Here is a 25,033-nt window from a genome sequence, read left to right on the forward strand (position 1 = left end):
AATTGTGCGAAATTATTGGAAGGCTGCTGGTCAGAGCATCACAGCTAAATTAGTCATGATATTAGCTATTCACCAGAGCACAACAAGCAGGTACATACACACAGGAAATGAATACTTTAAAAGATATATCTAAGAAGGTGGTGTTAATCAGGGAACATCTTAGTCAAAACCTAAAAAACCTCCATGGAAATAAGAAGAAAAATACCTACATGTCTCATTTTCAACAGCATCTCTGGCAGCATATTCTGAAATTCACTAATACTGTGCAATCATACTACAGTCACATAATCAAGAACAATTTGTGAATTTCTGAGCTGGAGATTTTTAATGAATTGTCATTATGATTACATATGTGCCCCTAGCTGACAAAAACTATAAATAATGAAACAAAACTACACAGAATTAATGTACCCAGGTAGCCAACGTCAATGCCATCCTGACTTGTATCAGAAATAGTGTGCCCAGCAGAAGCAGGGCAGTGACTGTGCCCCAATACTCAGCACTGGTGAGGCCACACCTCAAGTGCTGTGTCCAGTTCTGGGCCTCTCACTACAAGGAAGACATTGATGTGCCAGAGAGTGTCCAGAGAAGGGCAACAGAGCTGGGGAAGAATCTGGAGCACAAGTCTTATGATGAGTGGGTAAGGCATCTGGGGTTATTTAGTCTGGAGAATTTGAGGCTCAAGAAGGACCCTTATCTCTCTATAAACACCTGAAAGGAGATTGTAATGAGGTGAGGGTCAGCCTCTTCTCCCAGGTAACAAGTAATAGGAGAAGAGGAAATGGCCTCAAGTTGCACCAGAGGAGGTTTAGATTGGATATTAGGAAAAGTTTCTTCACGGAAAGAGTGACCAGGCATCAGAACTGACTGCCCAGAGAAGTGGTGGAGTCACCACCTGTGGAAGTGCTTATTTGATGTGTAGATGGGGCACTTAGGGACCCAAATTCTATGAAAATTTGAAAGAAGTATTTTAGGTGCTGAGTCTATTAACTTTTCTAGTACTGCGGCATATGAGGTATCTGTAAAGAGGCAGAAATGTGAACTAGAGACCGACTCTCAAAATGAGCATGTACAGTGAATACTTCCCTGTATAAAACATGGCAGAGAAAATTAAAAATGCTTCAACCAACACAAAAGAATTTAATTCAAAATGAACATCCTGATTAAAAGTCCAAGCGCAAGAAAAGGCAAAGTATACAAGGATTTTCCTGAGACAAAGCCACACTCTTTTCAAATAAGAGAACCTTAATGAAAGATTTATCAAAATGAACTTCGCAGTAGTTTGAGCCATTAGTTTTATGTTGTGGCTGTTTCAACACAAAGTTTTCATTTATATCAAATGGATTTGCATAAGAAAACAATTTGAAAGTGGATACAAAGGTCCACATTCAATTAAAAAACTTTGCATTACAGTATAACTTTCTAAAATGAAAAATAATGAATGTGCTTTTTAAGTGTAAGCCAACATTTCTTTTAGAACAGCTCTTTAGCATAGAAAATACAAAATGATGCTTTTTCTTTCAAATGTAAAGGATATGCCGGGAGAAGTTATGGAGAGCGATTTATCTGCTGCAGACATTGCAATGGGTGTTATGTTTCCAACTCATTAAAAACTGAAAAAATTTTACTAGAATAACTGAAGAAATTTTGCTACAATTTTAGAATTCAATGGAAGAGACAGTGTACTCTGCATTGCTCTGTTAACCATCCTCACTCTTCTTAATATACTCAGCTATTTTACTTAAAATGTACACACACTTGAATTCAATTTTAAACTTAGTGCCATGAATACCTTTGAAATAACCTGGCAAATTCGCCTTTCCAGTCCGTAACAATCAAACATACGCTACACCTTCAAACTTTCATTCTTTAAAGGGAAAGTACCCTCACCACAATCAGTACAGAATTGACAGAATAACATATTATCCAGAGTGTATTCTCAACAAAAGCAACAATTTTGTAACACTACATACTGATCTCACAGCTTACACCCTCAAACCTGAGTACTGGCTTATGACACAAAGCTTTACAGTCAGGCTTGTATTGTGATTACCTACTGACATCAATAAAAACTTCAGAAGGGCATTAGAAAACACTGGGACACTAGAAGTGACTGATTAGGCAAAAATAATTGTCTTTAATATTTCACCAGATTTTAATACAAGTAGTATTAATTAAACATAAAAAAGAAGATGTCACAGAAAGCACAACACAAGTTTGAACTATGCAAATTATTGCAGAGAAGCTACTGCACTAAAAGGCTGGCTGCAGACTAGAACATAATTCAAACACAGTAAATTCTGCAGTAAAACATTAAGCTGTTCATACAATAACAGCCTTCAATTACTGATTGCTCTTCCACCTTTCACGGTAATACATTAACAATTATTTCCACTGCATCAATAGATGCTTCATCAATCATGTACCATAATCCAGCAGGTAGCATCCAAACCAGCATAACTCGCAGCCATGATGGAAAAGAAACTATTTTATTGCACTACATTAAAGGTCTATTTATGTCAAAAGTCTCATCCAAAAAAAAAAAAAGACACGGACAGCTTAAAAATAAAATATCTTCTTTTTTTTAATAGGTCTATGAATTTGGAGTAGTCAGAGCACAATTATTGCAACCACAACAGAATAGTTCTTATTCTACCTGCTTTATGTTATTTATGTTGTTGTCACATGAGAGGACATTCATACAGCTCAGAATACAGGAAGCTAAGAGCAGCAAGGGTATAAGCTCCATGCCTGCTACAGAGCACACTCTGTTATAACCCATGCTGCAGCCTAAATCAAACCATTTTTCTATCATCAACAAATACTTCTGGAGTAAAACAATATTTCTTCTCCTGTGGCTAATCAGCCAAACTACATATTATTTTCCTACTAGAGATAGTTAACCTGCCAGTTTGCATTCTAGAAGCCTGACTAAGAAAACTAAGCATTTCACCAGTACATTGCCCACCCAAGAAGGATCTGCTGCCGTAAAAAATCCAGGCTATTACATATAAAAATACATTCATTTTAAGACCCAAAAGCTAAGTCATTAAGATTTCAGAAATGTCAAAATAAAGGCAGACTGGGAAACTTTGATTCTGCTACCTGCCCTGTGTGTCTCTTCACCTCACACTACATATGCATGCAAAATAAATACATGTTTTCCTTCAGACTAATGAATCACTCAGTACTCAGGATGAACAAAGCTCCAGGAAGAAACTCATGGAGCACGAATGATTTATCTGCAGCATATGAACCTTGTTTAGTAATTATGATAAGGAATCACAGTAAGGAGGAGTTTGCTGTCATGCATTAAAGTGTAACTCTTCAGAAAAAGCCAGCAGATTCTGTTTCTGTCACAGGTTGACAGTTACGTAAGTCTTACACCACCTTCCAACCTCCAAGTTACCCCAGAAACTGAACAGAGAGGTACAAGACAGCCCTGCAACTGAAGCTATTGAACATATTGTTAAGCCATGCACTTGTCCTGAAATTCTTGACTCATTTAAAATTGTTCCTGAAAAATACGGCACTTGGGAGTTCTGGCAGGAGCAGACAGCACAGTTCACATTATACATTCCCAGTCTTCTTTTTTCCACAGAGTCTTTCAGAAGCAAATCACAGCTATCCTGCAGTCCAGGTGAACTGTTGCTGTGTCCTGTTTAACAAGAACCTTCCGGAAAAGGCCTTAGCCAACCCTCTTACCTCTGTCTGGAAACATTCCCATCAAGTGAGAACAAAAAGCCCAATGAAAGACAGCAGCTGGGAGAAGGGCTGCTACTATGAACACAGGAATAAACTGAAAACATCAGCATACTTTTGAGAAGTGGCTCTTTACTCAAACAGAAGACAATCTACAGAAGGTAGAAAGATCATAGGATTCTGATTTTAAACTGCAACCAAAAATTTCAGTCAAGATTATACTTGTGCCTGCCTTTGTTTTCATGGTTTGTAGCTTGAGACATCTTATTTGGTGAAACACTCAAGACTCACACTTGCAATTGTGATCTAACAATAGCTGAAGACAGTTCTAATAAGATGAAGAGGAGGTAATGGAATCCACACTGACAATTTCATCTCAACACATTAGTTTTTAAAGATTAAGTAGCTGCTACTCTTTCCAAATATTTAAAAGTAAAAAGCTGATTAAGAAGGCAAACACATGGTTTGAAGGGAAGATGAGGGCTGGCAACATCAACCAACTCAAACCTTGTCTGCAGTGGAAGTTCTGTCACTTCATTCTGACAATCATGATAGATGGAAAGACCAGATCTCTCACCATGTTCTCCAAGTACAGTAACCTTGACCTTATGATGGGCTTCTACGGTAGCTGAGTCAAAGGGAGACTGTCCCTATGCTCTGAAAACTCATTCCAAATTATTCCATGGTGGTGGTGTCTCACAAATTGGTTTTCTGGTTTTATTTCTCCTCTTAGCAAAGAAAGAAAAGCCTTTTTTTCCAACTCACAAACATGCTCTGTAGTGTTACTTTCAAAAGTATCTGGTCAAATTTGTGTTCATTGCGAACAATGAAGTGAAATAATCACTGAAGCTTTCAGTTCAAGTAACCATAATTTGCTTTCATTCCCTGTTAAGAAATGGTATATTTAGTTTGCTCTTCTGCTTCTACTATCAAGACTAATGGTACAACTGAGACGGATCATTAAAAATCCCAACGTTTACATGTCATGAAATTCCACAGACTCATATAAAAGATGCCACTGAACTGGCACATAAAACAACAGTATGTCCAACATCACCTTTTCAAAACATAATCCAATCAGATTTAGAAATGGTGAACTTTCAAACTCTTGGAGAGCAGGAAGGCGGGAAAGTCAAAATAATTACTAAGAAGATTGTAATAATTCATACTCCCTCACAAATACTGTCAACTTAGACAGTCATCTTACCTTGAGAAGGTATGTAGGAATATTGCTGAAATCGACAGGCAACTTCAAGAGGAAGCGAGCCGAGAATTCTCCAGTCTGTGGAAAAAGGAAACACTAATGAGATGTGGTAGCTAAAACAGAACCACAAACATTCTGAGGATTAAATACTATGCAGAAAAACATGTAAGAGCTCATACCAAAGAGACGAGTGGAGATTTAAAGCAAAATTGCTGAATAGAAGTACTGAAGAGGGGAAAAAAAATCACAGATTTCACAGGTGTCGTATGAAAAAACACCTTAAGGACCACAAACCATCATTGCCAGTAAGTCAACAGCAAAAAGTAGTTAGAATAAAACAATGTACATGACAAAAATCAGACTATATTTTGTTACGTCCTAAATATAGATGTATCTTGGCTGTACTCATTTCCGGACAAAGGTCTGGCAAGACATGCAAATAGTCTGAAAGTAAAGCTAAAAACCTGACAAATTGATAAGAGCATACAGATAAAATAGAGGCATCTTTACAAGCACTGATGATACACATTAGAGAATTTGTGTTTACAAAGGTGAGCATGCATCAAAAGTGTCCTCTGAATAAACTTAGAGGAAAAGAGCTGAAGTAGAAGGCTTTAAATAATTAATTTTCAGAATTATGTAACTAAACACCTAGACAACCGTTTACTGAAAATTTGCCAAGAGTCCCATAAACACACTCTTTTTTACGTATAAAGGGTATGTGAAGGAAATGGAAAGGATTTCCTTTCTGTTTCATACACTTCCTTAAAACCAGACTTTGTCCACCTGGTCATGAAGCAACAAAGTTAACTGTTTTTTAAAAACAAATGCCTGCCTGATTTCCTCCATATTAATCTTTTGTTATCTCTATATTTTTAGTTCAATAAGGTAGCCACACAGCAGTTATATTTGTTAGGTAGGTTGAATTAGCAGCAAACAAAGTGTTAAACATTGATTTTATGTAACTAAGTACAAAGAATTGGGATAATTTGAGACAAGCTAGCCAATTTGTCAGTGCCAATTTGTTTCTTGGCCTATCTAGCAGGCATGAACCAGAATAACTCATTCTACCTTTAAGTCACTAAACAAGAAAAAACAAGATCTGGAATGCAACTGAAATCTTTCCAAGGGTACCTCTCAAGTTATATAATTTGCCAAAAGGGTCCGTGTGATGTTGGGCTGTAATCCACCCAGCTAGCTAAGAATTGCCCTCAAAGCTTGTCACTGGTAGTCACATGAGATAGGCAAAGAAATTGCTCATAGAAATGCTATCCAACAAAAAGTGAGTACATTAAAGTCCAACTGTGAAACCTTTCCTGATTACACCACTTGTAAGGAGAGATGCCAACTTTCTAAAGCTATATTACTGATGTATGCAGAAAAATCACTAGCTTCTTGCACACATATAACATGAAGACTGCTATGATGACAGTCAGGGTCCTCACTTGCTATCCAGAGTGAAATGGATATCACAGATAGTGCTTCTCTTCTGGATTTCCAAAAAATGTCATACAATGCCATACAACATGTGCCACAAAATCCAGAAAATTATTTCTGGTAAAATACCAGGTCTGATGAACAGGGAGAGCCACTGAACAGGTGAATGACCTCTGATCAAAGCATCAGCTGCTCCAAAAAGGCTAGATATTTTATGTCATTCAATCAAGATTATTTTGCAACTTACAAAGGTGTTCTGGCTGGACAGGGAGCAGCCCCTGTCCATGGTGCTCACCTCTCCAGCCCCAATCAGCTGGATACAGGCCTCGGGTTCAGACAGATTGATTTCTGGCCACAGCCATGAACGATTAGATATTTAATGGGCTCCTGCATCTGCTGGTACTCTGCCAACATGAAGCTACTAAGCTAGATAACAGTTTGTCAACTTGTCATAGATCTTGGAGATTTGCACTTTAGGAAACTGGTAATAGTGGAACAAAGGTATAAAAGCACTTTGCTGTTCCATTTTGGGACACAGCACTGAATTCAGGCCTTCTCTTCAAAGTTTTTTTAACTCATACACCTAAGATGATTGCTTTCATAACACTGTACAAGGCTCATAGTTGATTATTTCAGAAAACCATGGAACTATTATGGATTCCTGAGAGACAGCAACAACATGAATTTCCATGACTTCTAAGCAGAGGAGATAAAAGGCTGTTTACCTCCTGCATTTTAGAAAGCCACTCCTATTTTGCTGATCCTTGAGGCTAACAAAACAGTTGTAAGGGACAGGAAAGAGAACTACACAAGTTAGTTTCACAGTTTTGTTTTGGGATACAAGTAAACAAGCCTCTGTCATGTACACTAAGTTCATAGAATCTTCAATACTCCCTAGAGTCTTCTTGGAAGAGAATGAAGACTTGGGAAAAAAGCACACACTAAGGAAAAATCTAAAATAGCTCTGCAATGATGAAAAGGATTTGACTCAAAATGTATTTAAGGTTTATTTTATTGGAATATTTTTAATTAAGACACCATTTCAAATTAAAGAAAGTTCTTTATTCAGTCACCAAAGACTGAGAAAAGACTTGAAAGGCTTGTCTTTCCTCTGAAAAAAGAAGAAAATCCCTAGTTTTTTTACAATCTTGAGTAGAATTTTTGCAACTGGCAAAAACTATGATAAAAACTCAGTTCAGTTCAGAAAGCCTTCTGCACTTCAATAAACCAGTCTGATGAAATTTAGAGATGTAGCAAGTTGTTTGTGATACAAGCTGTGGAGAATAACATCTGTGAATAAGTTAATTTCAGTCAAATATTCTGATCCACAAACATTTAAAAAAAAGGTCTGAATTTCTTTGATGAAGAAAATTAAACTTGAGTTCAAATAAAAAAGCCTAGACGACTTGTCTCAGAAAAGAAAATCAGATGAAATAGTATTGAGTTTTAAAGTAAACATCCTTGCATCACCTGTAACTTAAGGATTATTGAAGTGACATGAATTCTAGGCCTTGATAATAGGAGTCCTGAATTTTCATCTGTTTTCAGACTGCATCTATTTCAGAAGATACTTCTGAAGGCCAGTTTATATTAAGAGTATGTTATTTCTGAAAGCAAGAGGGAAACAAGTTCATCATAAACACCATTAAATATTTCCTGACATATTTTACTCCAAACTTCCCATGAGAAATATATTACCAGCAGAAAAAAACCCTCATTTTTGCAAAGCTTATTCTGTGGCAGAGATCGATTAATAAAAAAATTTAATTCACACACTAATCGAAATGTCTACACTGCCAGTGGCTACATCTTAGAGATGGTATATACACAATATTTCTATACAACATGGCACATTTCCCATGTGGGAATATGGGATATAACTTCAGGAAACAGATAAGCCAGCTTGATGTTCTGACTGTCCCATGAAAGCATGGCCCTACAAAGTCACCGCTCTAGCCCATCTTGCCTCCTCTTGCAGAAAATTAGTTGGGTTAGATTTCCTCTCCAGTTTAGTTTCCTGCAACAACTCATCTCATCTCATCTCAGACAAGTGCAAGAGAGATACCAGCAGCTGCAGCCACCAATTAATCGACTCAATTGTAATGTGGAAACACACCCTAATACATCCTACTGGTAGGCTGGCACAGGCTTTTCAACAATTTCAAAGTTTTCACCTATAAACCAGATGACCAAACACCAGGTTCAAAGCCAATTCTCACCTGGCAATCTGGTTTAACCACGGTAATGAAATACACAAAACAGCCAGTATAGAAAATGAGTTGGAGTCAAATAGGAGTTTTCTCCATTGGAAACAGAAAGCATGGAGATCTATAGTAAGAACTTTAGTTTTGTTAAGCAAGAGCTGCATTTGCTAAAAGCAGCAATTTTAGGTGAAATAAGAGCTTACCCAGTTGTTTTTTTTGCCAGCATAGATTTCCATATTTTCCCCATACTGGGGCTCTTCAAGTAAAGTCTGATACTCAAACATGAGACGAGAGCTCTCCCGTAATCGGCTGCACTGAAATTGGTGATACTGCTGCACAAGCTCTTTCACAACAAGCAGGAGGCATTCAGGGTTTGAAGGATTCCAGGAAGCTAAATTCTGTTGATTAGAAAAGAACAAAGACCAAAATTGTTTACAGCAATAAAAGAGAAGCAATCCTACCTCCATACTGATAACCGGAGTCATATGTGCACGTGGAACCTTTGTGGCAAAGCTAAACGATAATAATTAAGATGGAAAGGTTCTACCATGCTTTGGAAGAAAACCAGGTGAAACAGCAGAAGCTTAATGTCAAATAGGAGACCTACCATCAAACTGATAACACGGCTACTACCAGGCTTATATAGGCCCAAATTACCATTCTATTCTCTCCTTCAGTTTTACTGTTGCATCTGAGAACTTCAAAGGTTTGAATTAAAGTAAAACTGATATGCAACACATAAGGATTAGGTAAGTGCAACTTTGCACAGTAACTGATTGCAAAAGCAGTCAACCAAGTGAATATGGCAAATTAACAGCAACTACAGAAAATGCTCTGCTCCATTATCTCAAATAGTGGCTACATTCACAGTGGTAGAGCAAACGGGTTCTCTTCTCTTGCCTCAACCTTGTGATTTATTTCACCTTAACTGTCTCTTCACTAGAATTATCTTGACTCATCCCCTTAACAGAAATGTCATCCATACACAGAAGTCTCTTTAATGTGCCTGCCAGAAACCATTACAGGTTCATCACATTTCAAGAAATACAGCTAGCAGAAGTAAAAATGGTAATACAATTAAGATAACTGTGTCAGTAGCACAGTAGCAATGTTATCATTCCTATAATTAGCTTAGATCAGTCTTCTGTGCATAGTAAGTTTTACTCAGGAAGTATTTGGTGTTACAAACCATACCTAATGTGACCAATGTCATATGCCTACATCTAGTTGACAAAAATGGACCTATGTGAAAGGCAAATGAAGACTCACCCTTCAGTGCACACTGTTAGGACCATGCGACAGCACAGACCGAAAGTATTTAAGTGCTCATATGCTTTGCACTTGGGTCTTCAAGAGGTTTTCTTGATACAACCTCAGAGCATGTTAACACAGTCATGTGGCTTTTGCTGAGCTTTGAGTATAAGCAAAATTTAATATGCATTTCATACAATCATGGAATGGCTTGGGTTGGTAGGGACCTTAAGAATCATGTAGTTCAGGGGAGGGACACCTTACACTGGACCAGGGTGCTCAAAGCACCTTCCAACCTGGCCTTCGACACTTCCAAGGATGGGGCATCCACAACTTCTCTGTGCAACCTGTTCCAGTGCCTCACCACCCTCACAGGAAAGAATTTCTTCCTCATATCTGATTTTAACTTACCCTGTTTCAATTTAAAGCCATTACCCTTTCTCCCACCACTCCATGCTCTTGTAGGAAGTCCCTTCCCAGCTCTCTTGAAGGCCCATTTGGGTTCTAGAAGGCTATATATCACACAGATACTTGACAACAAACTAGCTGCAACAGAATTTGAAATTGCATGAATTGTACATTTAATAAAGAAACTCAGAACTGGCAAAGATGTCTGCATTTTACAGCTAAGTGAAAACATAATATAGTAGCTTCAGCGAATTTTTTATCCATATTTGTACTCAATGTAGACGGCACGTTACTTCTGTCCTGTAAGTTGCAGACATTTAATAAACAAATACATATTTTGTGTAACACCAAATGTAATTAATACAAGCAATAAATACAAGTGAACAGGTTGCACAGAGTTGTTGAGTTTCCATCCTTAGAGATACTCAAAACCTGATTGGACAAGGACCTGGACAGCCTGATCTATCTGATCCTGCCCAGGCAGGGCAGCTGCACTAATGATCTCTATTTTAAGGGCTCCTTACAACCTCAGCTATTTTTAGTTTTATGAAGACATTTACAAAAAGCTGAAACTGAAACAGAGTCTTAGCAAGGTAAGACTCCACAGCTCTGGCCTGAAAAGAAATGAATGAGTTTGTGTACAAATTTTATCTTCTGATACTCTGGAAAGGTAGATAGAAAGCTTAATCAGTTACTCACCAGGCACCACGCTTCAGCTCTACAATGCAATTTACTTGTAGCAATTTACTCTCTGACTATGGTGGCTATTTCTGTTAAAAAGGGCTATAATTTTTATTTCTTCTGGTGATTTTAGATATGTCTCTATGAAATAGTTTTATACAGACTTCAGTACATGTATATGATGGCTTAGTATTTCAAGCATTTCTCTTCCCACAACTTTATATTTTTCCCACTGAAGTAATATATATTAAGATGTTACCAAAATGAGTTTCTCATTTTCAGCATCATCACTTAAAACATACCAGTCTTACTTGTCAGTGAAAGCAACATGAAGTATGTATTGCAGTGTTTTACATGCATGAGCAACTACAGGATTGAACTGTCCTCCTCCTGCTCACTGCGATTGTGGGAGAAAGCGCTGCTCAGCATGGCTAAAATGCTATCCTTGAACCACTGCCTTTAGAAGCTACCACATCGTCACAAATTTCACATCTGACCAGGGCTTAACATAAAAGGACCTGTTTTCTCCCCCTTCTAGACAGCAGAACACCTGTAAAATGGGAATATTACCATTGCCATATCTTAAAAGATAAACTACATTCCAGAGTAACCGGTGAATTGGTGATATACTAATGCCTTTCATGTAAGTTCTTCAAGTACTACAGAGTCACTGAAAGCCTTGTTCTACCTTGTCTGCCACCTACAGCTGGTAAAAATTTGCTTGCAACTTGAACCCATTTAAGCTTATCCAATTCTACAAAATACTTGAGAAAATCTGTCAGGTAGACAGCATCTTCTAGGAAACACATTTTCTATCATGCAGTCTGAAACCAGACTGCATATAACCTTAAATTTCCTGTTCCCAAGCTGCTGCTCAAATGAAGCATTTCCAGAAAGCCAGAGGATGTAATATGCCAGTATGTATTGATATCAGCCAGACAAGTGGGAATAACCTTTCCTCCTAATGACATTGGTATAACACAATAGAAATGTTCTGTCAAAGGAAATGACCAACAGTATTTTAATAACTGACCTAAATGCAACTGACCCTTTTGTTTTTTAAATAACGTTACACGACAGAACAAAAAAAGAGCAAGAGGAAATCCATTGTCATTTATGCAGCACAGAGCTAAAGTAGTGTTCTTTTCAAAAAATTCAAGAACACTGCATCAAAACAGTGTTTATTCTGTATTGCCTTAAAGCTACAGGAATTAAAATGAATGATTTGACTGTAGGATCCTTACTAAACACCTTTCATCCAGTAACTAAAGTTTCAAAGTATAAACTGGTTATAAAAACAAATCACCTGAAGAAAATTCAACTACCCACCCAGGACATATATTAATTATAAGGGATTCTCACTGATGAAAGAATAAATATACAAGGGCTACACAAACTTTCTGAAAGACAAGTTCTGATTTATAGAAACCATTTTTAGCTTTAGAATTATATTATTGTAGTGCTTGTTATTTGGCTTTTGGCCGCTACATTTCCAACCATTTTGTTAACTTTGCAGAAGAGCTGTTCTTTCCAAAAGATCTGAACTCATACATTTTAATACAAACACTACTAAATACAATGCCATGGTTATGTATAAAATTTTTTTTTACCTACCTTAGTGTAACTTATTTGCCCTAAGCACTAGGTTCATTCACAGGAAAATACTTTCAAACAATTTGACTGAAATTCAATTTCAACAGGATATCAAAATAGGTGCTATATTGTTCTCAGTTTCAAACAGCACCTTCTATAATCTAACTTCTAATTTTGAAATCAAAGATAAAGTAAGCAACTACCTGTAAAATATATTGTTGAAATCTAAGGCAGAATTTGATTTGTCAAGTTTATTCCTTTTAGAGTGTCTACATTGCTACAATTTCACCGTTGTAGAGATTTTTCTGAGAACACATAATTCATCACTTTAGTTGATGAGAGTAGTGTCCCTGCAACAGTAGGTTGACCTTCTTCTTTAAATGATCTTCCAAATAAGATTTTATTTAGCAGTGCAATATTGTATTCACTGTTAGACTTTGGAAATCAGCAAAATCTTGAACTAGGAGCAAAAAAAGTAGTAACCTGTGTGCTTCATTTTCTGATTGCTTGCCCATAGGCTGTATCCCTGCCCTAGCCAATCCAGCTTTTTAAGAGACTGTATTTAAGAAGATTTAAAATATTAGAAGAACAGACTGAGCTTCTGATGGCTGTGTTTCAAGTTCTGCTACAAAACTCATCTTGTGTAAGTATTAAGATTTGATGCAACTTCAAGATTATGAGGTTTAGTTGTTACAACTTAAAAAAATCCCTGGAAATAAGAACACAGACAGATCACTGCAGCCAAGAAGTACGAAAAACCCAAACACAGAAATAATAAGCAATTATGAATATAGAAAATTACTGTTGCTTTCTGTGGCTTATATCAAGATCTTCTGCCTTGCTCACAAATCCATACATTACCATTTTATCAAAATCACATGCATGCTGAAAAGAGAGTTTTTTATCTGACTTTACTAGCAAATTGTGAATAAAACAAATTTTATAGAGGAAAAAAATAAGCATAGTGACGGGGCTATCAACAGACTACATATTTCAGTCAATAAATCCTGTCTAATTTGAAATGAGATTTCTGCAGACTTTCCAGAGAGTTAATAAAATTTAACGAAACAATCATTAATGCATTTAAAATAAAGAAATCCAGACTTGGATACAATCCCTTGCCTTGTTTGCCAATAGATATCTTTAAATGAACTCTAAAGTGCAAACTCTCTAAGTTACTCAATAGCTAGCCAGTCAGACTGAAAGTGGCCCAATGTACAACAATATACAAGTATGAATTAACCCAAACTGCATCTGCAACTAATTCTGCATTCATGCTCATCTCACATAAAGGCCCATGTGCATAACTGAGACTAGATAGGACCATCTTTAACGCTACCATTTTTTCAGCGTATCATTGAAGAACTTACCTGTCATTTCTAAGCACACAGATGGAGGCTCAATTAAACAATTCTCTTCTATCTAGACACTGTTTGCACGTCTCTCCATGATCTCCACTAATACTAAGAGCAACTTCATGTATCAGACCTTAATTTCAACCTTTTAGTTTTTAATTTCAGCTTTTTTAATGGCTTTTCTGTATTGCAACTTGTGTAACTTTCATTTTCTGAAAAGATCTTGAGAAGTGTATTTTAGTATCAGGTTTAGTAGCATCCAAAGATGACTGTGGACACAAAAGCCTGGTAATGTCAACTGTGATGAATGAAAAATGATCTACAGGAATTAATTCAAAATGGCCTGCAGAAAAAGTAATGGAATGAGAACTTCCATATGATAGAGACCAGACTCCAGAAGCATCACTGCCACACAGTTGTAGCTACTGTCATACAGAAGATGGCCAATAATTTGTATTTACCTGTCCATAAGTAAGCAATTCAACATAAGGAAGTTAAATACTCCTGTGGCAGAAGTTTTCCTGGCTGACATTTTTCATTATAGGACAAAGTTTCAGAACAAGGTCTTTAAGAAAACAGTTATCTAGACCCTAAAGTGATTAACCAATAGCATGTATATCCACTAAGTTTGCCCTCTAGCTCATGTTGTGTGGCAATACAAACAGAAAAATAGTATTTAATTATTACACAGAGATTAATAGACCATAGGCATCCATCAGACTGTGTCTACATTGGAGAAATCCAAGTGATTCAGAAGATCTGTTCTGATGATCTGCCAGATATTAAGTTAAACAATCTCACCAAAGAGAATTGATTTTCATTAAGAAGTATAACCCCAGAGATTTTGTCGGGCTGCAAATTCAATTTGTGAATTCCCTGGCTCCTGAACCTGTCTGCTGACAGAAATTGGCTATATAGTAAGTTAACAGTTTGATAGGGAAAGGCTTTTTGACAATCAGACATGACCAAAGAGTTGAGAAAATGAATTCACTTGAAGTTGGTATAAAAGGCAGAGTAGAGCTGTTATAAGGCCACCCACAGAGTGCAATTTAAGCCATTTCAACAGTAACTCATTTAAATGAGTAGCAATGACACCAACTGGATTTCCAAGAGACAAGGAAAATTTGCAGCCTGACAGTATCAGTTCTACTGTGATCTTACAGGTGAGGTAACTGAAAAACCCCCAACAAAGTCACTTCTCAGCCCTATTAGCAAAGACATGCACAGTGTAGCTTTCCAAAGCTGCCATGCAATTCCACTTTTGGCAAAGAAACCACATTTAAATCTTGTTCTGGAACATTTTGTGCTTTATAGTCTTTCCTTTATCCTTCCAAAAAAGCTAATCAAGAACCTATGCACTCCACTCAGTGTCTGTGATTACCTATTCCCCATTTTTTTCACCATACAATGGGCCTCAAGTTCCATAAAGCTGCTAATTCATAGACTCCTTCACAGGTTATTGCTTATTTCATAACTCCAGGCAATGTCTGCAGCAAAGTATAATACTACACTATCAGAAAGGAAATACGGTAACAATTTCTAATTGATTTGAAGTTGTTTTTCTTTGAAATGTGTTTAAATACCCAGGTTGCCAGAATATCTTCCAGGAATGTGATTTTAAAGAAGACAGATTGTAACTGTTTTTCCTGGCTATACTACAGGAAATAACAGCAAGATCTTATTTTAAGTTAGTGTACTTTTATACTTCTAAGCAAGAAATTAACTTTCATGAGAAAATGTCAGTAAACAAAACCTCCCAAGCCCGTAACAGTGGTAATGCATTTCTATAGCATCTTTCATCCAGAATTATCATAAAGAATAATGTTAAGTACAGATTTGCATTTTGTTTGTATCTCTGCACACCACATGCACACAACTTGCATCCTACAGTGGCTTAAAATCTGTACCAATGTAAGTTTTTATGTGAAATGAAAAAGATCACAGTGTGATATTAGCACTTATCCTCCACATAAATACAGAGGAGATACTGGTCCAGTGGTTAGCAGCATAAGCCTAGAAACCAGTGTATCTGGTTTCAGTCTCTGCTTTGCTGCACTCTTCATAGGCCACCACAGGGAAATTGCTCACAGAAAAAGGCACAGGATAATTATCTACCATATGCTCACATCTTTCTATCAACAGATATTTTTCACAGTATTTGCAGGGCTGGAGTGTTATAACAACTTCAAAGGCTTCAGTTTCTTAGCAGCCAGCACTTAAACATCCTACAGGCTGCAGCTTCAAATCAATCACTGTAAACCTACATGCCATCTACTTGTCATCTTATTTTCACAGGTTCTTCATATCCCTCTCCCCCAAAGCACCACTGGAACAACTTTCTGGAGTGATCTCCTTGAAATGATCATTTCTGGGCCCAAGCAAACATCAAAACTTAACATTTCATAAAAACAGTTCAGTTCTGGAGAACTTTTGCCACTTCAAATACAACCCAAGAATTTACAAACCTTGTGTGCTCTACTACTGTGCATACCAGATAAAAATATTCACACAAAGCAAAGCTTGGGGTTGTCAGCATTTAGTCTAATTTTTATTTTTGGCAAGAGGCTGTGAAAACTGGATACAGAAATAAGAATAGCTTATAAACACTTTGTTGAAATCCCAAATACCTGAAGGCCTTGTATTTGCAAGAAAATACAGAGCAGGAAAACAACATAATAAGAAATTAATTCTGCTTTCAGAAAAGCGTATTATATCTTGCATGAAATTATTTTCACTTTTTTCTTCCACTGGCTACACAGTGTGATTCTTGATGAATGATCCAATACCTAAAGCAACTCTACAACAGAGTATAAATCTATCCCAGCAAATCTGACATGGAGCACTCTTCTCCATTCACCTGGAAAAAATGCAACACTGCCCCTCAAGTACCGTTCACCCAAAAAGGAGTAAACTTAACTTCCAAAGGTTACTATAAATTTTTTCTATTCCCTGCTGTAGGAGCAGTTAAGAGACAGCTGATCTTGGTAAGGGTGCTCAGGAGGTGCAGAATCTGTGCAGCTGAGCCCAGGAGAACAATTTTAAGTTGTGCACTCTTCCTGAAAAATGTGTGTCTGCTTCTCCCACAGAGCTCTCCTAGAAGATAATCAGACCTTTAAAAGCTATGACTGCCTGCTATCCAATTAATCTCCTGAAGACTTGGCATGCATAAGCATTTCTTGTCCTACTTTGCTGAGGGATTAGAGCAAGTTTTGTTTCTTTCCAGACCTCTCAGCACACCTTTCTCAGAAAGCAAATGATACCTTTACCTGATGCAAGAGGGAATTTCTTAATTCTCTCAGCATGTTTAACCCATAATTCTGGGTTAGTGAATCCAATGCACTAATCATTAATTAATTCAGATGAGTACACTGCACCTTTTCCCCCTGGCAGCTGGTTACCAGAGGTGTACATATTTAACCAGACATGGCAAGTCAAAGGAACAAAGCATGAAAACAAGATTAATTCCCCCACAAGACATAGACACATGCATCTTTTACCTGAAGACTCACTCACCATGGCTTGATGGCTGTGTGAACAGGCCTGAACTCCTCAGACCCTCAGTGGACCAGAGAATAGACCACTGTTAATGCTTTACCTCAAGAGTCTCTTTCAAATAGCAAGTCTTTCACTCTTATCAGCTCTTGTGGTTTTTCCTTTCCTGTCAACACAAGTAATTTTAGCTACAGCAAAAAGGCAGAACCTTCACAGCTAATGTTTGGACAGCATCCACTAACATCCCTTGAGAATTTATCGTTGGATGGCACATGCAGAACTGTTTTCTTCTAACCATTTTTCCCCTTCCAAAATCCCACAAATTAAAATCAGTGTATAACACGGTGGATCTCACTGTCATGAGAGCAGTACTGCCATCTTTATTTTCACATCTGTAATACAAGAGAGGTTTATAAGAATTTGAAAATACAGTCCCTAAAGAAAATATTTACAAAATACCACTGTGTAAATAATAAGATATTGGAAATTGTCGCTGTTGAGCCACTACCAGAGAAAAAGACCTGGATTCTCAGCGTGGCACAGAAAAGAGAGCTTTATTATTTTGATTCCAACTTATATAGACTTTTCAGAGGTCACCCAGATTGGTCAGTCAGAAACCTCCCCCTAGGCCTGATTGGCCAGGCCTGAACTGTCCAAATCTCGAGACACTGTTTTAATAACATCCAAACTTTATCTTTGTTTATAAAACACAGGAGAAAATTCTCATGGGAAAGACCTGTGCTAGCCACAGGAAATCAAAACTATTTATCATAACAGACAAATTATTGCAAATTAGTAATCTCTTCTCAAAAAAAGCAGCATGAGAACATGTATTTGGTTCCTTTACGAAAGTAAAAGCTGCATCTCTGGGAAGATGGGTATATAGCAGAGTTCATGTAAAACTGTATGAACACCTATACTGCAAACAAAAGACCCAAGATGCTGACTAAATTTGAATTATATTTTTTGTAGTTATCTCTAATTATATTTTTTGTAGTTATTTCTAAAAAAGATATGCCTGAGGAACTGAAATAGAAGATAGAAAGGAAACACAGACGTAAAAGAATGTAAAGAATGAGTAAAACAAAGACAGGTTTTGAAACAAATATAGGCTGAAACTTACACCAGTAAAAAGGAAAGAAAATATATCTTCAGCCCTCCTCCATTTGGGGAAATGAATAGATCTTTTGAAAATCACCCTGAGTGCAAAGACATTTATTTCTTTGCCCCAACAATATCTTCTTCAGGAAAGAACCTTCAGTACCAAACTTAAACTAATTTCATTGGTGAAAAGTACAGTTATAAATTATAACAAAATTAACAGTCCAGAATTAAATCAAATACAAAACTGCATTATTAGACAGAATGACCATTTCTAACCGACCTTCTGAAATCGGTTAATTTAAAAGTTTTTTCTGCTTGCATATCCACAAGCAAGAATGACCAACTTCCCCTGCAGAAAAATGAATTATAATAGCACATCAACGTGAATTCAGTGGGCATACTACACAGTATTTAAATGCAATCTCAATTCAGGAAGACTGTCCTAGAGTCAGTCTTCTCTCTCAACACCCCCCCGCCCAGAACCAAGCCCCCTGTAAATGTGTTTCTAGAAATCTAACAAGCTGTTGCCTTCAAGATATGTCCTTTCCTACTGTTTCTAGAGTTCTTGCAAGGAAGCGGAGTGCATTGTGACAGTAATGTCACACATAAGGGTCAGAATCCTTTCATTTTCTGCTAGTTTCTCTAACAATACTGTTTTCACCATTTTTAACAAAACATTACTCAAGTAAAGTATGATTATATATTAATAAACTGAAGCCAAAAAATAGTCACAAGTACATTACCAATTTGCTACTTTACATTAAAGAATTATAAATGCCAACACATTATCCTTGCAATCCCAGACTTCCAAATAAAAAAATTCTGCTTTCATATGTCTGCATTGGGATATTCAACTTTATATTTTTGGTATGAACTATGACTTGGGAGTGAATGATATGCTGGAATTCATTATAGCACCCTTACCACTAGCAAGGACTCTATTTCCCGCAAAGGAAAGACATGCAAGCCTAAACATCTTTTCCAGCATTTTACATAAAGATTTAAGCATCCTGTTATTCTGGCTCAACCTTCTACACCATCTAAATCTATGATAATGAAAAATACAGTCAAACTCATATGACAAATGAAAATCATCTTTATTTTTTCCTAATACAATGGTATGAATGGAAAACCATAAAATGTTTTCTCTCCCTGTTTTAGCAGTGCACAATGATTAAGTCCTTCATCACATGCACTTGAGTTGGTATGGCAGAAAAATGAAGCTCCTCCCACTTTGCCATCCTTCAGTCAAATGTCCATGCACATTTTTAATGTTCTCCAAAAACCTGCCTTTCCTGGACTGAAACACTGTATTTTAAAAGCTAATATTCTAGACTTTTCATGTTCTAGGGAGAAATTGCATTATCAGAGAAGCTTGTGCCAAAAAAAGAAAGGAAATGTTTCCCCCTGGAGCCCTTTACAGAACTAACGGAATTAATTTTGCCTTCTACATTACCAAGATTTAAGCAAGAAAGGCAAAACTAGCTGGCTTAACAGATATTTTCTTCCTTCAAAACTAAAGAAGTAGTATCAAACTGTAGTTTTTTGGGTTTTTTTAAAGTTTCTGGATTCACCAGGTGAAAAGTCCAGCCAAAATGTTGCAATTAAGTAATGCAGAACTTGTAACCCCAGCATATCCCCTTCTGCTTACACTTCAAGATAGAAACCCACATTTTATAAACTGTGTTAGGAAACGCTGAAGTTTTGCAAAAAATAAACTGAGGTAAATGTATGCAATGATTTTACATGAATAGAAAATGACAAAGTAATACAATGCAGCTAACCCTCTCTCAGCCCTATAAATATTAACAATTCTGGACAAAAAGGACAAAAACGAAAGGTTGCGAGAGAAATTAAGATGACTAAAACAAGGAGAAAAAGGAGTAATTTCCCAGTGTAGAAAGGTCTTGAAGGACTCAAAGATGGAGGGATGACAGGAAAATATTTTTTCTGTCATTGTCTTGAACTCTTTCTGCTGAACTGTATAAGCCACCATCTTTACCACATGTCCACAGAGACAATTCTAACACTTGGTCCCAGCAATCGCCATGTGATTTCTCAGAAGGACCTCCTGAATGCTGGCCTCACACAGGCTGCAGTCAAGCTGGCCAGGCTACGCCAGGAGAGGACTCCCAGCCAGAATTGTCTTTGGGGGATTTCTCATTTTAAACCCAGTACTTATTCAACTTGGCAGGGGGGTTGAACTAGATCATCTCCAGAGGGCCCTTCCAATGCTAACCATTCCGTGATTTTGTGATTCCCTGATGAACTGTATGGAGCTCACACACCAAAACCAGATCAAAATACATTCAAAATTACATTCTTTCAGGTCTGGCTTTAAAAGGAATGTTGCACTGGCATATGTCTATTGTTTGAAAACATGGACAAAAATGTATACCATAAGCACCAACAATACCAGTTAATAGGTCCTTGGGAAAATTCCTGAATTAAATCACTTCTCTGATGGTATAAAATGTGATTTTTTTCCCCACTGCCTATCAATACCAGAGAAACCTCAGCAAGGCTGCAGTGACTATATGCATATACACATATATACCTATGCACACATACCTACATGCCCTATATATACAAATAAGTAGGATCAATAGAGAGGGACAGGAATAAAATAAATAATCAAAACACATTTGATTATAGTCAAGTCAAGACATGATTGAAAAGTGAACACAATAAATGGGAATACAAAGTAGTTCAAAATAAGGGAAAAAACCTCCTACTAAACTGAAGGATCCAATTCTGCATTCTATTCCACTTAAAGTCCCCAAGTTCAACTGAAGCCAAAGTAAATTTAAGGCTTTCAGAACAAGAGCAGCAGGTTAAGGGTTCAAGAATGAAATCTGCTGCTGCCATTTGAAATAGAGCACACAGAAAAGATAGTAATGCTTAAACAGGTTGAAGCTACCCATGCATTTCTCAGACAAGGAGAACCCATGGCTGTGTCTTTCTATTTAAAAATCACACTCTAAAAAACATTGAGCTCACTGCCCTGATGGGGGGCTCTCACACTAGAACACAGAACATCTGAATCTCCGCTAACAATACAACTAACAGACTTTTCAGAACAAAATAGCTTAAAAGGCATTAGTTAATATAAGGGGTGTTTGGGCTTTTTTGTAGTTACTGTGACCAGCAGAACAACTGACACTTTTAAACATCTGTCTCATGCACCTGAGTAAATAAAGAACAATTAATGGAAGAGGGGGATATTTAAAGGATCTCTTCGCTACCCATTAAAAGCTAACTCAGCAACCAACAGAAAATAATGATTAAGACTTTGAACACAGACACGGAAAAAAATACAATCTTCATGACAATCATCATATAGCCAAATGAGTCTAATAAGCACAAATACAAGAACTTAAAAACAAACACTGGTCTACACAAGATGTAGAATGTGACAGCCAGTACACTTGAGTAGCACAATGAGCTGAATTAACTCCACAGTGACTGAAATCTGTAGTCAGTATTAACAATCACACAAGGCAAAACAATCCTCCCAATGCTAGGTACTGGCATGAGAACTGCAGTGGCCCATTCTCTGAAAATCTGTGATGACAATATCTTCCTCCCACGCAAATGCAGCACTAAGTATTCCCACAAGGAATATGCTATATATTAGCCCACAACAACATACTCAACATTTAGTAGGTTTCAGGAAATGCTCAAGTGCATTCATTCCCACTTGTCCCCATTCTCACTAAGGCTAATGAAGCCTTATTGATAGCAATGAGTGGGCAGAATAATTCTGGGGAGTGCAGCTGGAGACCTGAAGTAGAACACTAGGATACCCAAATCCTTGAACTGACAGTTACCTTGCATACACTTCTATTGTTTTCTTCTTTGCCAAACAGAAGATACTTCAAAATCATTGGAAAAATGGGGTTAACATTTTGAATAAGCACCTCAGTTATTAACTGGCTCACATTAACAATCAACTAGGCTAACATAACAAACAATTCTTGTTACTCAAACTGGCGTCATTGTAATGAGCTCCAAATTAATCTCATCCGTACACAATCACTAATCTTGTTGTGTGCCAACTGAATTTTTAATCAGAATGGAGTGAATCATAGGTTGTTTTTAAAATACATTTCTAATACTTGTCATCCACAATGAATAAACACTAGAGCAGGGAAGAACTTTTCTATTTACATTCTGAGAAGCTGATTTTATTTATGCATACCATACATACAAGTATCAAATGCATTTGATAGGAAAACATTCTTAATGACAATAAAAAATAAAACCACTTCTTTTTTAATAATGCTTTGAGCATGAACAGCATCACCAACTTACAGAATTTAGCCCACCAACTGTAATTAAAGCTGTATGACAAACCAAAAGGATCACTTGCCCCACTGGTGAACTGCTCCACAGTGCCTACGTGGTCCTACAAAACCAGCATGCACTCAATCAGACCCTGTGACCAGCAGAGTAACTACTACCGGTAAGATATGTAACAAAGCACGTATTTTACAGTGCTGAACTTGAGACTCAAGCAGAGTTTCAAATCCAAGTGACTTTAATGTTTGTGCAACACACAAAAGCAAAGCTGAGTTTCAATGAGCATTTTCAACTTGATTCTGCAATTACAGAATCAATTCAAGAAAGCATTACCTCCGCTTATAAATATCACCCTACTGAATACTGGCCTAATCATTTAGGAATTCTCTGGGGGGGGTGGGTAGAAAAAGCGCAAACTATTAATCTACAGCATTTACTTTTTTAAATGCAGTATTTCTGGAATCTTGCTTTAGCTGTCTGGCTAACAGCTGCTTAACTGAATGCCTGTTACCATGCTCAGATGAAAACCTAACTCAAAGGCCTGCCCATGGCCATGGAAACTGAAGAGTGACTGAAGCAATCTGCAACACAGCCATTCAAATGTCTTCAGGGAAGCCTACTGACAGCCTCCATTAGAGACACACGAGCTTGAGGAATCTGGAGTACCTGGTTCTCCTTTCAAGCTAGCATAATGCCTGACTCAAGCCATCTAACAACATGTGATGGCTCCTTCTTGGAAAACAAGACACTCAGACAGATGAGAATGGTGCATGCAGGCTCAATGTCAGAATTCCCACAGATCCGATGGCACATATTACTTACTCGGAGACTGTGCTCCTCATTGAATAACATCTACATGCTTTTGTGCATGGTAGACTCTGTTTTGATTGCCAGGAACTGTTGCATCAGAAGTATTTAAAGATTGCTCAAGATTAAGAACATTAAATTACGGTCAATGTGCTAATCTGTATTTTACTTACTAGTCAGTAGACAGCTATTTTAACACATTTAAGAATTCTGCTAGTATCTTAGAATTCAATTAAAATTATCTTATTAAACAGCTCTCACATTTGTGGAAAAAAGACAACTATTCAAAGACTTAGCATAATAAGCAAGTTATTGTTAGTGCAACATTCTGAAGAAAACTCTACAAACCATATGGAACATTAAACAGTGAATGCAAAAGCAAAAGTACACTAAGTAGACCACAGCTGCAAGGTAGGAATTACATGCTCTGATACCATTAGGACAAACTGCAGGAGAATGACCAAGGACCTTATCAAAAAAGGTTACATTTACATAGTGAATGCTTCAGCAAGGCATAATGACCAAAGGAGAACCGTTGGCTTGCAGATTTCTTCTTTAGTTTGTTCTAATTAATTTAAAATAGGCTGGTTGATATCTCATTATGTATCAAGAAGCAAATATGGCTCTTCCAAGTCACTTTCCAACAAAGAAGACAGGAAGTTTGTTCTGTGCTTAGGCAGAAGAAAAACAACACTCCTAAAAGAAGCATCATTAATGAGCAATGTAAGAAAGAAAGAAAGAAAAATAAAGATGTTTTGATCCTTGAAGGTTTTCCTGTACATCACTTCTGCTAGATCTGACTTCTTCTCACATCAGAAATATGGCACCATACCAGTCTCAGCAAGCTTCTCCATCTGAACAGCATTTCTGCAAGATGTCCCAAATCACCTTTATTTTATATCTCATTTGCAATTTGTTACTAATTTCTGTTTTCCAGTGCATTAAAAGGTGCTTTTCTTAATTTCAACTACAGAAGGTAGCAGCTAATGTGAACACTTCTCAGGAGGTTGTAAGATTGTGAAACAAATGAGAAAACCAGGAAAATAGAACTGGTAAACAAAGGAGTGTGAAAACAAACTAGAATTGCCACAGAAAGTAAAACCTCTTCTATAAAGTAGCCTAATGAAATAGCTGTTCATCAGCACCATGCCTCCTTCCCAAAGGAGTTTGCAAGCTTAACAGCAAAGTGATCAGGAGAAGAGAAATATGACATTTGCCTTTTAAAAATTCTGTTAGATATGTTAAAAATAATTATCAAAACCAATTTCTCTGCATTACTATGCAGCGAAAGGTAACACCAAAAACCAACACTCGTCATGTCACACATCAAGGACATGTTCAACCTCCAGCGTGTCACCCGCAGCACAGCATGACAGCCACTGACTTCCTTTGGGGAGCTCTGGAGAAGTGCTCAGAAAGCACAAGAGATGCTGCAGGTGAGGACTCTGCCAAGAGTCTCTTTAGTAACTACTAGTAAGTTTTGAGTGGGAGAA

General features: G+C 37.2%; 1 protein-coding gene across 2 annotated transcripts in view; it reads right to left on the minus strand.

Moving 5' to 3' along the window:
* Positions 1–25,033, minus strand: part of BABAM2 (BRISC and BRCA1 A complex member 2) — a 162,886-nt gene that overhangs the window by 104,343 nt on the left and 33,510 nt on the right. For both annotated transcript variants that reach the window (XM_085055038.1, XM_085055039.1), the window contains exons 5-6: positions 8,751–8,945; positions 4,910–4,984 (exon numbers count right to left, since the gene is read on the minus strand). In XM_085055038.1, the coding sequence (XP_084911164.1) occupies positions 4,910–4,984; positions 8,751–8,945 (270 nt within the window). The remainder of the gene's footprint in view (positions 1–4,909; positions 4,985–8,750; positions 8,946–25,033) is intronic.

Source organism: Lichenostomus cassidix, chromosome 3 (assembly GCF_008360975.1).
Source record: "Lichenostomus cassidix isolate B80296 chromosome 3, HeHo_3.0, whole genome shotgun sequence".
NCBI classification, from domain to species: domain Eukaryota; kingdom Metazoa; phylum Chordata; class Aves; order Passeriformes; family Meliphagidae; genus Lichenostomus; species Lichenostomus cassidix.